The sequence below is a fragment of the Rhamphochromis longiceps genome, linkage group LG7 (genome assembly GCF_057381845.1).
Source record: "Rhamphochromis longiceps isolate RC_006_pf linkage group LG7, R_longiceps_female_GT1.1, whole genome shotgun sequence".
Classification (NCBI taxonomy): domain Eukaryota; kingdom Metazoa; phylum Chordata; class Actinopteri; order Cichliformes; family Cichlidae; genus Rhamphochromis; species Rhamphochromis longiceps.
The window spans coordinates 26,951,357-26,964,361 of record NC_140563.1 but is presented as its reverse complement, the minus strand read 5'-3'; the positions used below and the strand labels follow the sequence as shown (position 1 = coordinate 26,964,361).

The 13,005-nt window shown below is 40.2% G+C and overlaps 1 protein-coding gene across 1 annotated transcript in view; it reads right to left on the bottom strand.

Annotated features, from left to right (window-relative positions):
- Nucleotides 1-2,799: 2,799 nt before the first annotated feature.
- The window catches only part of carmil2 (capping protein regulator and myosin 1 linker 2), a 63,670-nt gene continuing 53,464 nt past the window's right edge, over nucleotides 2,800-13,005 (bottom strand). Inside the window, exons 37-41 of the mRNA XM_085413120.1 lie at nucleotides 11,579-11,829; nucleotides 10,400-10,532; nucleotides 10,175-10,264; nucleotides 9,577-9,678; nucleotides 2,800-9,468 (exon numbers count right to left, since the gene is read on the bottom strand). Coding sequence (XP_085269246.1) covers nucleotides 8,903-9,468; nucleotides 9,577-9,678; nucleotides 10,175-10,264; nucleotides 10,400-10,532; nucleotides 11,579-11,829 — 1,142 coding nt within the window. The 3' untranslated portion in view covers nucleotides 2,800-8,902. The remainder of the gene's footprint in view (nucleotides 9,469-9,576; nucleotides 9,679-10,174; nucleotides 10,265-10,399; nucleotides 10,533-11,578; nucleotides 11,830-13,005) is intronic.

The window sequence follows — 13,005 nt, the reverse complement described above, 5'->3', positions numbered from 1 at the left end:
CTGGGTGCCAACCTGGATGCATGTCTTCATGTGTCAGGCTCAAGCAGGGAGAGGCTCTGTGTGCTATACACAGTATAAAACTATGATTTCATCCAGGGTTCATCGTAACAAACAACACAACCAGTCTTTGTTCACTGTCAAGCAAACACTGATGTGCTGCTGATGTTTTTCTTTTATTTCTTCAGATGTTTTTGTTTCCTCGTTTGTCTTCTGCTTTTGTTCCAACAACTACAGATGAGGACAAAATTATTAGTTGCACTATGAAAATTTCAAAAGTATTTCCCAAGAGCTGTTAAACAGAGCATGGTATTTGTAACACAGCTTTTTCAAAAGTCTTATTATGGATGCTTACATTAGTCTAGAAACAAAACTGCCAGGGTCAAAATTATTAGCCCTCCTGATGCTAATAGTCAGTTTTGTATTGTTTTTGCTGGATAACAGTCTGCAGTCATTTGTTGTAGTTCTCAGCAAGTCTCACATGTCACCTGATCATTCTTCTTTGACAAATCGCCTCCAGGTTTGATGGTCTCCTGGCATGAACCTTGGTCTTCACTTCCCCCGACAGATTTTTCAATAGGGTTCAAATCAGGGCTTTGAGCAAGCCAGTCAATAATTCCCTTTGGTCTTCTGGAGATCGTTCTTCATCAGGAGGGATGCATGTTTTCATCATGCTGGCCAGAACCAGTTTTGTTGCTGACTGCTTGAGGTGTTTTTTCAAATCTTCACATATCCTTCTTTCTTCATTAGCCCTTCTGCCTTCATAAGATTCCCAGTTCCAGATGAACTGATGCAGCCAAACGAATAATACCTCCACCACTGTGCTTCGCTGTGGAGACAATGTTCTTTGGGTTGTACCCCTCACCCTTCTTTCTCTGAACATAAGCAGCATCTTTATGGCCAATGAACTCTAGTTTAATCTCAAAAGAAAAAGAAACGCCTCCAGTCTGCATAATCTTTCTCCAGGTTGTCCTTAGCTTATCATCTTCTTTGAGACTACAATCAATCACCAGCTAAGTCATTCACTAGCATTACTGCATTTATTCTGTGGTCTTTAGACACATCTCTCTTTGAATCTTGGTACTGCTTTCTCAATTGAGAACTGAAACCTTTGGTGAAGTTTTTATACGATGCATAAATTAGAAGATAGCCCTCAGTTTTAAGTTAAAACTGATAACTTGATGTTACAAGTTTTGTTATGGTTGATGGGCAGTGGACACAGTGTTAAGAATTTTGTAGGTTCATGATTTATTTTTAGGTTTTGGATGTGATTTGTAGGTTCTAGTTCTCTGTTATTTATGTGTCTGGTTATTAGTTCCTTGGTTTGATGCTGTTAGTTCCCTTTCGTGTCCAGTCAGTCTTAGGCTTGTCTCTGTGTTTTGTCCCTAGCTTCCCTTGTATTGTCAAGACAGCAGATAATCAGATCCATGGGTGTTAGAATATAATTTGACGAGTTTATTATCCAAAGAAAACATAGGAAAACTTGGAACAATGAGCATGGGGAAACAGGCAGGCTGGCAACTGAGCAAAAGACACAAGATTAAATTAGAAGGTGGTGCAATGGGGTCCAGTGACCAGGCAGGCAGATCAGAGAAGATGGAGAGTTTAATTCATGGAGTGAGACAATCTTTACGAGGAACAACAGAAGATTTAGTCGCAGGAATATTCACCATGGCCGAATAGTGGCCTGACAATACATTAGTAGCTAACCTCTTGTGTTATTATCTAAACAGTTAACAGTCATCTTGTGCAGCTCTGAGCAGCTTCTGTACTCCTGCTATTTTTCTTTTGCTCAGTTGCTCTTTGTTCTAGATCTCTACTTATCTTTCATCTAAAAGTAAGATAATATCCATATATCTGGCAAATTATTTTATTCAAGCAGCTGAAATTTAATAAAAGTAACTAACTGTAAAGATTGACCCGACACACTGGTATGTTGTTCACGTTTGAGAGTGTTAATTGCAATATCACACGTGTGACGTCTTTATGGTTCGGCATCCGGTCCGCCAACTTTCGATATAAGAGAAGAACAATGCTCCTGAACTGCCTTTAGGTTTGGACATGAGACTCACTGATGTTGGCTGGTCTGCTCTGGTCTGCACTGAACAAGTGCAAGTGTTTAGAACACAAGAAGACTACACTGAAGGGAGATTGTCCAGTTTTAAATCAGGTAAGATTATTGCTGGTGAGATAACAATTACTGTAAACTGTGAACCATGCAAACCTTCTCTAGCAGAATCCAAGAAAGAAAGTCGGGGAGATGAATATGAACACATTTGGCATCTTTTTAAATTATTATTTAACAATTCTTGCAGGAGTGTGATTGCTCCTTTATTTCAAGACATTTTTCTCCCATGGGAAACCTTAACTTTTATTCTATAGTGTAGTTGAATCTTTAAAGACATTGGGACACCATTAAATGTCCCAAAACTTTACTTCCTGAGATTGTGATGCAGTTTTTTGTTCTCTTTGCCTGTTAAACCTTTTAATGGGCAACTCAGCCTTTTCTAAGCTTTTTCCTAATTCACTGTTAATCAGTTTTTTTTATATAGTGCCGGTTTGCTTCAACAGCTGTTTTAAGGCATTTTATATTGTAAGGCAAAGACCTTAGAATATTAAGAGGGAGAACCTCAACAATCCGATGAGGCTGTATGAGCAACAGTGTAGAGGAAAAACTCCCTTTTAACAGGAAGAGAAAGGTTTGAAAGAGAAAAGACAAAAAATGAGCACAAAGTCTTCACAGGGACCGATGACAACAAACAACTGAGTCAAAGTTTTACAAAGTACAAAATTATCACACAACTCAGTTAACTTTTTAATAATCTTAACAAGTATAGGTTCACACTCTGTTTATAACTTTGTGTTATGTAGTTTTGTACATATTCTGTGCGTGCAAGGCAAAAATAACAATGAAGGTAGAAAATAAACTCTCCTCCAGGATAAGAGGAAGGCTCGGGTCAGACATCACAGGGAGGTGAACTGAGGTCTGCTCTTATAAAACACACACACCATTCACAACAACCACCCTGAGAGAAACACAACATTTTCCTCTGATTATATAGTTTTGTTTTTAATCTAGTGACTCTGGAGAAAATTATTTAGCTGACTAAAGGAGTGATTAGATGGATATACGAATATAATATATTCATGTGATCCCACAAAAATGAGTGAGCGGAGCTTTAGTGTCCCATGTATTCAGCTGGAGATTATAAAAAGGCTTAATGTGAAAACAAGGCAAAAAGAAAAATTTAAAATACGAGACTAAAATAAATACTTGTAATAATTTTCAGTGCATATAAATGTGAATGCTTTTTTCCACCTGTTTGGAGATACTTGTACAACCAAAATTTCTTTTAAAAAAATCAATGCAATTCAACGTATGATGCCAAACTCTGAACAGCTCAGGTCAGCTCACCAGTAAACCTCATAGGGTCAGCGTTAGGTGGTATTTTAGCCAAATGCAACACAAACATAGTTTCAGAAACGAGAAGATACTAACTTTCAAATCTTTTGCAAACGTATAAACTTACTGTTGTTCTATTCCATTTGGGTACAAACAGTGAACTTAATCCTAAGTTCTAAATATAGTAGCACCAACCACCTGATGGATCTCAAGAGGTTAATTTTTAATTTTACTTGTACTTGACTAAAAGGTCTTGTGCTGTACTCCTGATTGAATGTTGTTAAAGAAGAATTTCAGCTATCCTTACGTGTCCAAACTAAAGATAAGGCTGAACCGACATATGACAAATGAAAAGAAACTGGGCATGACAGTTGTATGTGAACACTGCAAAAGTAAAGTATTTCTGTTTTATGCATTTGATTTTGAACAACCCTGAACACTTTTAGTTTATGAGGAAATCCAACTCGTATCGTTCTTGACTTTTGGAGGACGAAATCAAAGAATTAAAGTTTGGAGTTCATAGCAACATTGCACAATGCCAAGCAGTTTTCACTGGGCACTACTGAGGTCCTGCAGAGATGTTGCATGCTGTGTTGTGCACTGCATGGAAAGGGGAAAAGCAATAGGAATAGACGAGGCCATTTTCACCTCCAGACCATCTATTTCAGTAGTAAAGGATTCACTTCTTGTGCTTACTTAGAAATTAAATCTAATAAAATACACAAACATACAAAACAATTTAGACATACCCAAAGTACCTTTTCCTTGTAGTTGGTCTTAAGCCTGAGTCAGACTAGAATAAAAACAGGATGGCCTATTTGCGAGCAGAAAAACACAGTTGCTGAGAGACAGCACTGTTTTTTGTTTTTGCTGTCAGCAACCATGTGAAAGTAGTTGCTGTGAAGTTGAACATACAGCACCCTTCTTAGTCACAAGGCACAGGTCGCCTGTTGGGAGTCAACCTGTCTCCAGACTTGCAATGACTGCCGTCACACTCAAATAGGAAAAAGGTTTCCAAATAACCCTGATCTAGTTTCTAAATACAGACAAACTGACTACAGGCTACAGTCAGTCGGATGATGATGAACACAACTTATCTGCTTCACCAAGTGGAAATATAATCCAACGAATCACACAAACCTGATTTAGTCAGGTTCATGGCTCGCATTTTACTGCAACTTGTGTTGAATTTAATGCCAGATCAACATGCCTGATTTTTGTGTGATAGCTGCTGCTATGAGTGCTCATTTGTTTGGGGAGATGTTAGCAGAACAAGTACACAATCAGCACAGGACCAGCTTAAAGCTGCGAGCCAAGAGCCAGAACGTTGGCTCTGTCCTGTAGATCCTTACTGAGTTGTCATTCTGAGCGTCGAGAGCCAAGCCCCACATGTTCCTGCATTCCAGTGCTTTAGTCACATTTTTACACAGAGACCAGTATACAATGAAAACATTTTGTTTCTCTGCAGCGTGCACACTTTGCTTGACAGGTGCTATTACATAGATTCATGTTTAAATGTTACAATACATAATACTGACTTTAATAAGAACCTAGAATTTAACAGAGTCTGCAGAAAAACCCAGAGAGTGACACAGAAACAGTATCTTCATTAACACAGATGGATCGGGATCTGACAGTAAAATATGTTTTGTGCTCTTTACATCACACATTTGCGCTGCTATGCATAGATTTCAGGTTTAAATAGTTTGTAATAAACCAGCTTTTCTAGCTAAACCCTGCACGCCCCTGAGTGTTGGTCCTCAGGGCCCACACACACAGTTGTATCAGAAGAGCTCACTTTTAAAACAATCCTATTGGTTCTTCTATAGTCCCCCTTTATTTCTGTTTCTTTCTCTGTTTTCAGAGAGAAACACAAGAGCCAAACCTGCTTTTACACTGTGTTATATTTGTTAATACATTACTTGCTGCCTCACTTTTGAGCAGCAAATTTGCACCGCTCTTACTAAAATTCTGATCATTGCTGAAATGAAATAGCTGCATCTTTGTTTGTTCCTAAATGTATAAATTGTAAATTTGCCACATTTATTTACTCTGATTGAGTCAGACCTGCTGTGTAGGGATTCTGCACAATCCATGAACTGCTTATCAAGCTGACTGTTTAAGGTGGGCCGCACCTCACGTCATCATGTATTATGCCTGTGCTGCAAGTGGCTAGTCCATCCTTGCATTTGGTATTCCACTGCTTCACTGAAATTTGCAACACTTAGCAAACAGATTTGCAATTTTTCCCAGTTTATAACAGGTAATTGCCATATTATTACAAACGAACTGCATGTAAATGCTAACTTGACCCCAGCTGATTATAGTCTGACTTTTATCTTATTGCCCTTTTATCACTGTCTTAATGGACCAAAGCCACTTTGAAGATGTAACTCACTACACGTGGTTACAGGCCTGGTGCCCATCTTCAAAGACACCATTTGAAAGGCTTGACCACAAGCTGATTGCACACAGATCCAATCACTTTGGTGGCTCCGAGGCCTCCAACCCTAGCGTGACTGTAACTGAAACTAAGCTTAACAATAATGATCACATTAAGTATTGTCATATAGATCAACTCAGCAAATGAACCCTATTCACGTGTTTATAGCAAAAGTGGTGTTTGCACTGATGACCAAAAATCAACAACCGTATATAGAGTTGCATACATATGTCAAGCAAACTACAACCAGAAAAAAAAAAAAGAGGATTTTGAAAATATAATGCAAACTAAAAAACTGCTTCTGAAGGGAAACTCTGACTTAATATGCTGCCTTCGTCATGAGTATCACTGCCTCTTCATTAAGGCACGTGTAGATCTGACTATACAATTGTTTTTTATGTAAACATGCTGCTAAAATTTATTCTTATGCTGCATGAGACAGTTGTAGCCTTACTCTTTCTGTGGTCGTTAGGAAAATAAGCAAAGAACAAATATGAAAACAATGTTTTATAGTCTTGATATCTTTTCTTGAACATAATGAACCCAGAGCATGTTAGGCTTGCAGAAGTTAACATGCTGATGTACCCCAGTGAGGAAGGGACCACTATGGCACAATGCAAACCCACAGATTAAACCTACCTCACTAACCCCAAATCCTGCTTCATGGTGGAGGCCTCTAATGAGGCATCTCCCTCAACTTCCAAAAAAAGGATATGCAATATGAGATCTTAATCAGCAGGAGTTCAGTAGTATTAGTGACTAATTACTTATCCCCTTGGCATAATCCAAAAGAGGTTGCCTGGACTCAGAATTCACAGTGTGACCAAGTAATATGATGTAAATAATGTCTCTAAATAACCTTAGTCACAATTAGATTTGAAGTACAAATGTAGTTTCCAGAAACCGAGTCATTTTGTAGAAGGTGACAAAAAGGCAAAGTAAAAAGACATCTGCTATCAGCATGGAGTTTGTAATTCACTTTGAAATCATAACAATTTTAAGTAGTTGTTATTAATGTGCCTGACATGGTGTAATCAAACCAAGTGTGATGTTGTGGTACGCTCAGAAATGTCTTGTTAACAAATTGAATGTTTTTGTGGAAAGTGCATGAAAAAGATTTCAGTCCCGTAGCTGATGAAGCTCATTTCAGACTCTTAACGATGTGTGCAGGTTGATGGAAATGAATTTTATAGGTGACACATATTGTTCAATGCAAAGATGGATGTGATTCAAAAATAATGAGTCTGCAGCAAAATAACAGGATGAAATGCATGATCATTTCTGACATCAGATGAGAGGATGAGCTGTCAACACACTGATACACTCAGCAGACACATGGTTGGTGAACATGTGCCCAGCTAGCTACAGCTAACGATCAGTACATTTAATCTTTGGGGTAAATTTGCACAGACTGCAATAACAAGCCAGCAATGTAATTCATGTGCTTCCACTGTATATATAACTAATATAAATCAAAAATTCACCCCACAGAATAAATGCACCAACTATACAGAAGCTAGCACGCAGGAAGTCGGTACCATCTGGGTGTATCATACCTGTGGTTCTCACACGTTTAACGAGAACACTCCGGACATGAGAGCGATTCTACAGGAGAGTACAATAGTGCAAGTAAAATCATTCATAATTGGATACAAATACCAAAATGTGCAGATATACTCATTTATGATTACTCTTGAGGAATCCCATTAGCCATTTGAAATGTCAAAATGCTGACTCTGGTGGGAAACGTAACATTTAGAGACGAGGACAACTCATTATCAAACCACGCATGTTTGACCATGTAAAAGTTCATCTTTGAAGTTTGAAGTCGTTCTCTTTGTAACTTATGTAAAGATACTTTTAGCTGTTTCCTTTTTTTGAGCTGCTTTATTAAGTGGTTGGCACAACAGATGGATTCATATGTTTGATATGGCACCAGGTTCATGCCAGATGCCCCTGCTGATGCAACCAGCACTGGGAGTACTCCCAGAAGCTGGGTTTGGGGATCTTTCACGTGTAAACCACTTGCTGGCTTATAGTGACTTTTACAGAAAGGCAAGCGAACTGTAGCCCTACCACCCCTCCAAAAAAATCAAAATGAAAAAGTAATAATAAATAAATAAATAAATAAAGCCTACTTTTAAGAAAACAAACAGAATTAGATTAAAACAGCTTCTTGCTGTTGGTTGACTTCTTCACCTCTGCTCTCCTTCCTGGCAGTAAATTTGTAGCATTTTTTTTATCTAATGATTTTTCAGAAAAATGTTCCCCATCAGTGTGACATGGAGCAGTATTACCGCCGCACATGTTTAGGGTTGAGCAGGTTTTTTTTAAAGACTATATTGCTTAATCTACAGTGATGCATCATATTCTACAAAATCACAGGTTTACAGTCTGGCCTGTGAGGTCCACATAAGCTTTTAGTTCATTCAGAGATACAGGCTGACATCTTGATTTATTTACAAAAAATACTTTATTTATAAAAACAATTAGAGCTGGATTAAAAGGCCTGATCGCTGTGTGACATGGTTAACTGCCAATATCTAGAGCAAGATTATATATTATTCTAAGAAGAAAGTGCTGCATTAACAAAACGGCTGGTTATACTTGATCTGATATGATAAAAGATGGCAGGTTATTGCCAATAAACAAGCTTAAACAGCTTATGTTAATGTGTCCGCCGGCCGGGGTGACATTTATTATCAATATTATCTGTTTAATACTTCGATTGTGTAGAAATTGCAGCTTTACTGCCCTCTTGAAATTTCCCACAAAGTGCTGTTCAGTGTTTTAAATGTCAAAATAAAAATTCTGAAATTTACCAGTGGGCAGCCACGTTGGGACCAATTTTAAAATTCAAGTGGTTAATGGGATTTTTCAAATCAATGGCTCCACAAGAACAAACAAACAAAGGTCTAGTGACTGTGATTTTCTACTTATCTGCTGCACTAAAACACTCACACTACTCTCAGATACGCCCTCAGTTCCAGATCGCAGTGATGTCTCAGACCTCTCCCTCCTAAATGTGTTTTCTGCTTAGGTAAGTCAGTCTGTGGATGCTATTCAGACAGAGGGGGCTCAGTTCTTTGGTCTGCTGCCTCTGCCTTCACTGTGTGATGTTTAGAGATGGTCTCTTTCTCTGGTGTGCTGTTTCTCAGATCCACCGGGCTGGGGACCTTCTTCTTGTGGGATGTAGGACTTACTTGGGGGACGTCTGAATATCCAGACGTGACTGGGATTGTGCTGAGGGTCTTTCCTCGAGGTGCTGGGGAGACTAGTAATTTATCTAGAGTTTGGGGCAATGCTGGGGCTGTGCTAGTGGTATTTTTGGGTGGGGGCATCACTGGAGACTTTTCCAGTGTTCGGGTTTGTGGTGGAAGCCTCTCTTGGGTGGGTAAAGCTTTGTCAAATGCATGGCTGGAAAACTGGGTTGCATCTGCTTCATGTAGAGCTTGAGCTGTAAAGGAGGGACACCCTGAGCCTGGGCTTTCACCCTTTCCTTGATGGGGGTGCTTGGTTTCGGCTGCTGTGCTTCCACATCCCATTCTTCCTCGTCTTTCCTGCAGCTCGTCCTTCTGGGGAATGCCCTTCTTATCTTTATCAGTCTCCCTTCCCATGTCACTGGCTGTGAAGATGAATGATATAGATTAATAAGTAATAATAATAAATAATAAAACAAAGAAGGAAAAGGATCGACCAAAAAGGCTAAATTATGAGCATGACTTATGAAGACCTCTCTGTCCTTCTCCACTGGATGGATCTTCAGTGCAGGATGGCAGATCACTTCTGTTGCCTCGGAAACGGATGGGTGACCTCTGTAACACTGCCTTCAGCTCTGAAAAAGAAGGGTATGAGGTTTAATAAAGAGTCAATCATCAATTATCCCTTTCTGGGAGAATACCACACTTAACCTCACGGTGACGAATGGATGAAACATTTTACTCAAAGCCTCACGCAAACCATCACACATTGATACACGGACTCTTTTCTAAGCCTGTCTGACAATCACACACACACTCTGGATACATCGGGGCAACTCACGGTTCAGTATCTCTGACATGCGGACTGGAGGAGCCGGACACTGAAACTCTAAATGTCAGGCCCACATCAAACAAGACGCACAAAGTAACATCAGCCTGAGAGGTTACGATGAATTGTGTCTCTGGCCATGAACACTCACTGGGGGTGATAAACTGAAAGTTGTTGACTTTCTCTAATAATCTTTATTTTAATCACACTTTTCTGAATATTTTTCATTTAACCAGTTGTGGGATTTGCTGTTGCTAGCATTATTTTTCACAGTTTCATCAAACACTGGTGCAAAGCCTCACCTTGTGTCATGGCAAAGGCATCCTCATGGACAGACACAGCTCTACGCTGCGGAGGAGGCTTCATGTGTTGACGTGGCTTAGGAAGACTCTCTGAAAATACACACAATCATTTATTTACACTGACTTGGATTCCAGAGCTGATTTCTCTTTAAAACGCATTGAAAGTTGTATCAGAACCACCACAATTTTGGTTAAATTTCTTTTAATAAGACAGGTAAGACAAACCCTCTGTCACTGATTGTGCTTTTTCAGCGCGATCCTGTGTACCGGGACTTCTCCAGAGAGGTGGGAGTGAAGGAAGCTCCTTTCTAGACGACACGTTCGATGTTCCACCCTGGAAACCGTCCTCGCTTCCATTCTAGGAACGTAATCACCAGATGTTCATTGACACAATTTTGTCTCTGTACGCCACCATTGATTTGAAATCAGCGAATCAGTCAAGAAGGTTTAATTCAAGGGTTTAACAAAAGCACTGCATCAACAGCTATTTTTAAATGCAGTCCTTCATTTTCAGAATGTCAAATATGATCAGACAAAAAGGTGTTTTTCCTCTTAACAGAACAACATGAATGTGAATCATCACCTAGACGCGGCTATCAAAGTGAAAACTCCTGTACTGGTTCTAAACGGGCTAGTTCCTTACAAAATGAAAGAAAGCATAGTTCAGTTAGTTCTGAAAGCACAAAATATTGTTTAAACGTTCTTTTTCAAATTTCAGTTTTCCTTTCTTTTTCTATTGACTAAAGTGTTTTTAGTTATAGGGGTGAGCGATATTTTGAATATACTCGATGTATTGTGAGTTTTCCACACACTATGATTAAAATGGCTACCAGAAAATATGGCAACTGTGGGAGTTTCAGATAAGTGAGAGAATGACACTTGCTGTAGTTTGGATTTCACAAGGAGGATGTCGAACAAAACGCAGTAATTTGCAAAACCTGCCATAAAACTTTGGTAAAAGCAGTACCACGACTTTATTTCACCAGCTGAAAAGTCATCCACTGCATAAAGAAGAGTGTTTTAAACTCTGCATGTCAGCCTCTCCCCACACACCAAAGAAAACCTTAAATGAACCAGCTGTGACACCTGCGACTGTTCTTGGTCACTCGTTTTTAGAGTCACTGTCTAGGCTTATGTTTCTGTAATTTGAGGTCATCACATTAATGACCCCCTGACTGAATTGTCAGTTTGAATGAGTATACCAGTTCAACCATATACCACTATATGGTTGACAATAACATTTGTTTTGGGGGGTTATTTAAACATCGTGATGTCTATAGTGATATTTTCTCATATCGCCCAGCCCTACTTAGTTACCTAATATATAATCAAACAATAATAGCTTTGTATACAGTCTCACCTTCTGAATGATCTTATTGCCAACAATAAAATGAAATATACTACCTGTCTTGTAGTCTCCTCTGGCCTGCCATCATGTTTTCCTCCTTCCAGCCGCTCCACTGGGCTGCTGGAAGGAGGAGCAGAAGAGGGACGAGCTCCTCCTGCAGCAGCCAGGGTGGAGAGAGGAGGTCTGGCTGAGATGGCAGGTTTGGGTGGCAGGGGGCCAATAGGACGCTCTGGGAGGGCGGGCTTTGGAGGAAGGAGAGGATCTGGTTGAACGGGGTGCAGAGATCTGATCGGATGCCTGGGATCAGCTGGGAAGCAGGGTGAAAGGGACATTGCAAGTGTTCCCAGTTAGTGCCCATAGTTTGGACAGATGTTTAAAAGGATGTAGATTATACACAGAAAGCATGGCATACTAGTACAGAACTTCCTGTGTTCTCATATCACAGGCCTAGATACATCAGACTGGTTACACTACAGAAACAAGTTTATGATGTCACTCACTGTCCAGTGTCCCATGTCCACCAAAACTAAAACCTCCAAAAACTAAACTTTGCTGTTTACATATAGTACATTACAACGTGATATCCAGACTATGTTCAACTTTATTATAAAGCATTATAAAGTTGTTCTTTTAAATACATATGATGCTGACGCTGGGTGTGGTCTGTGGCTCCGCAGACAGAGCTGACAATGATTGTTTAATCCTGCCTCTATTATTTCAGTAGCACGCCGGCACCTTGGAGGGGAGGTACGAGCTGACGCTGGGATGGGTAGCGGGACAGCTGGAACCACATGACAGTCTGAAAAAACAAACTGTGTAAACAAGTTCACTCTGTAAATAAGGACACTTGAGCCACATCGTTTTTGCACATCCCTAACCCTAACCCTAGCACGTGCTGGGTCCCTGTAACAGCTGAAGAGTGTTACAGTGGCACCCAACATCCCAACACATGATGTTAGACCCATAGCCCGTGCAGCAGATGCACGTCCTGGCTCAAATGCACCAGGAGCAGGCAGCCGCACAGCGTGAGCAGCTGACTCATGTACAGAGTTCTGGTAAGATGCCAAGGGGGTACACGGCAGGCTATGGTGGACTCGGGCTACACGCAGACCTCAGTCCACCAAAACCTGGCTCGGCCGGGAGTGTTGTTGGAGGCAATATTCATAGAGGTCAGATGTGTGCATGGGGACATAGACCGCTAGAAATGAGAAACAGTGGCAAATGCATAAAGTTACGGCTGCAGTTATCTTCCACCCAACACATCCCTTAATTCTGGGACAGAATTCCCTGTGCAAGCGGATATTGCTTCCAGTGGATTATGCAGCTCAACATCCTGAAGCAGTGCTGCTGCACACCTTTTCTGCAAAGGGTGTGGCACAGGCACAAATTCACCTCATTGGTTGTGCATGTCTGACTGTGCTGGGGTCCTGTAACAGCTGACAAGTGTTACAGATCCATATTTCAATTTTTTACAAAATACGTG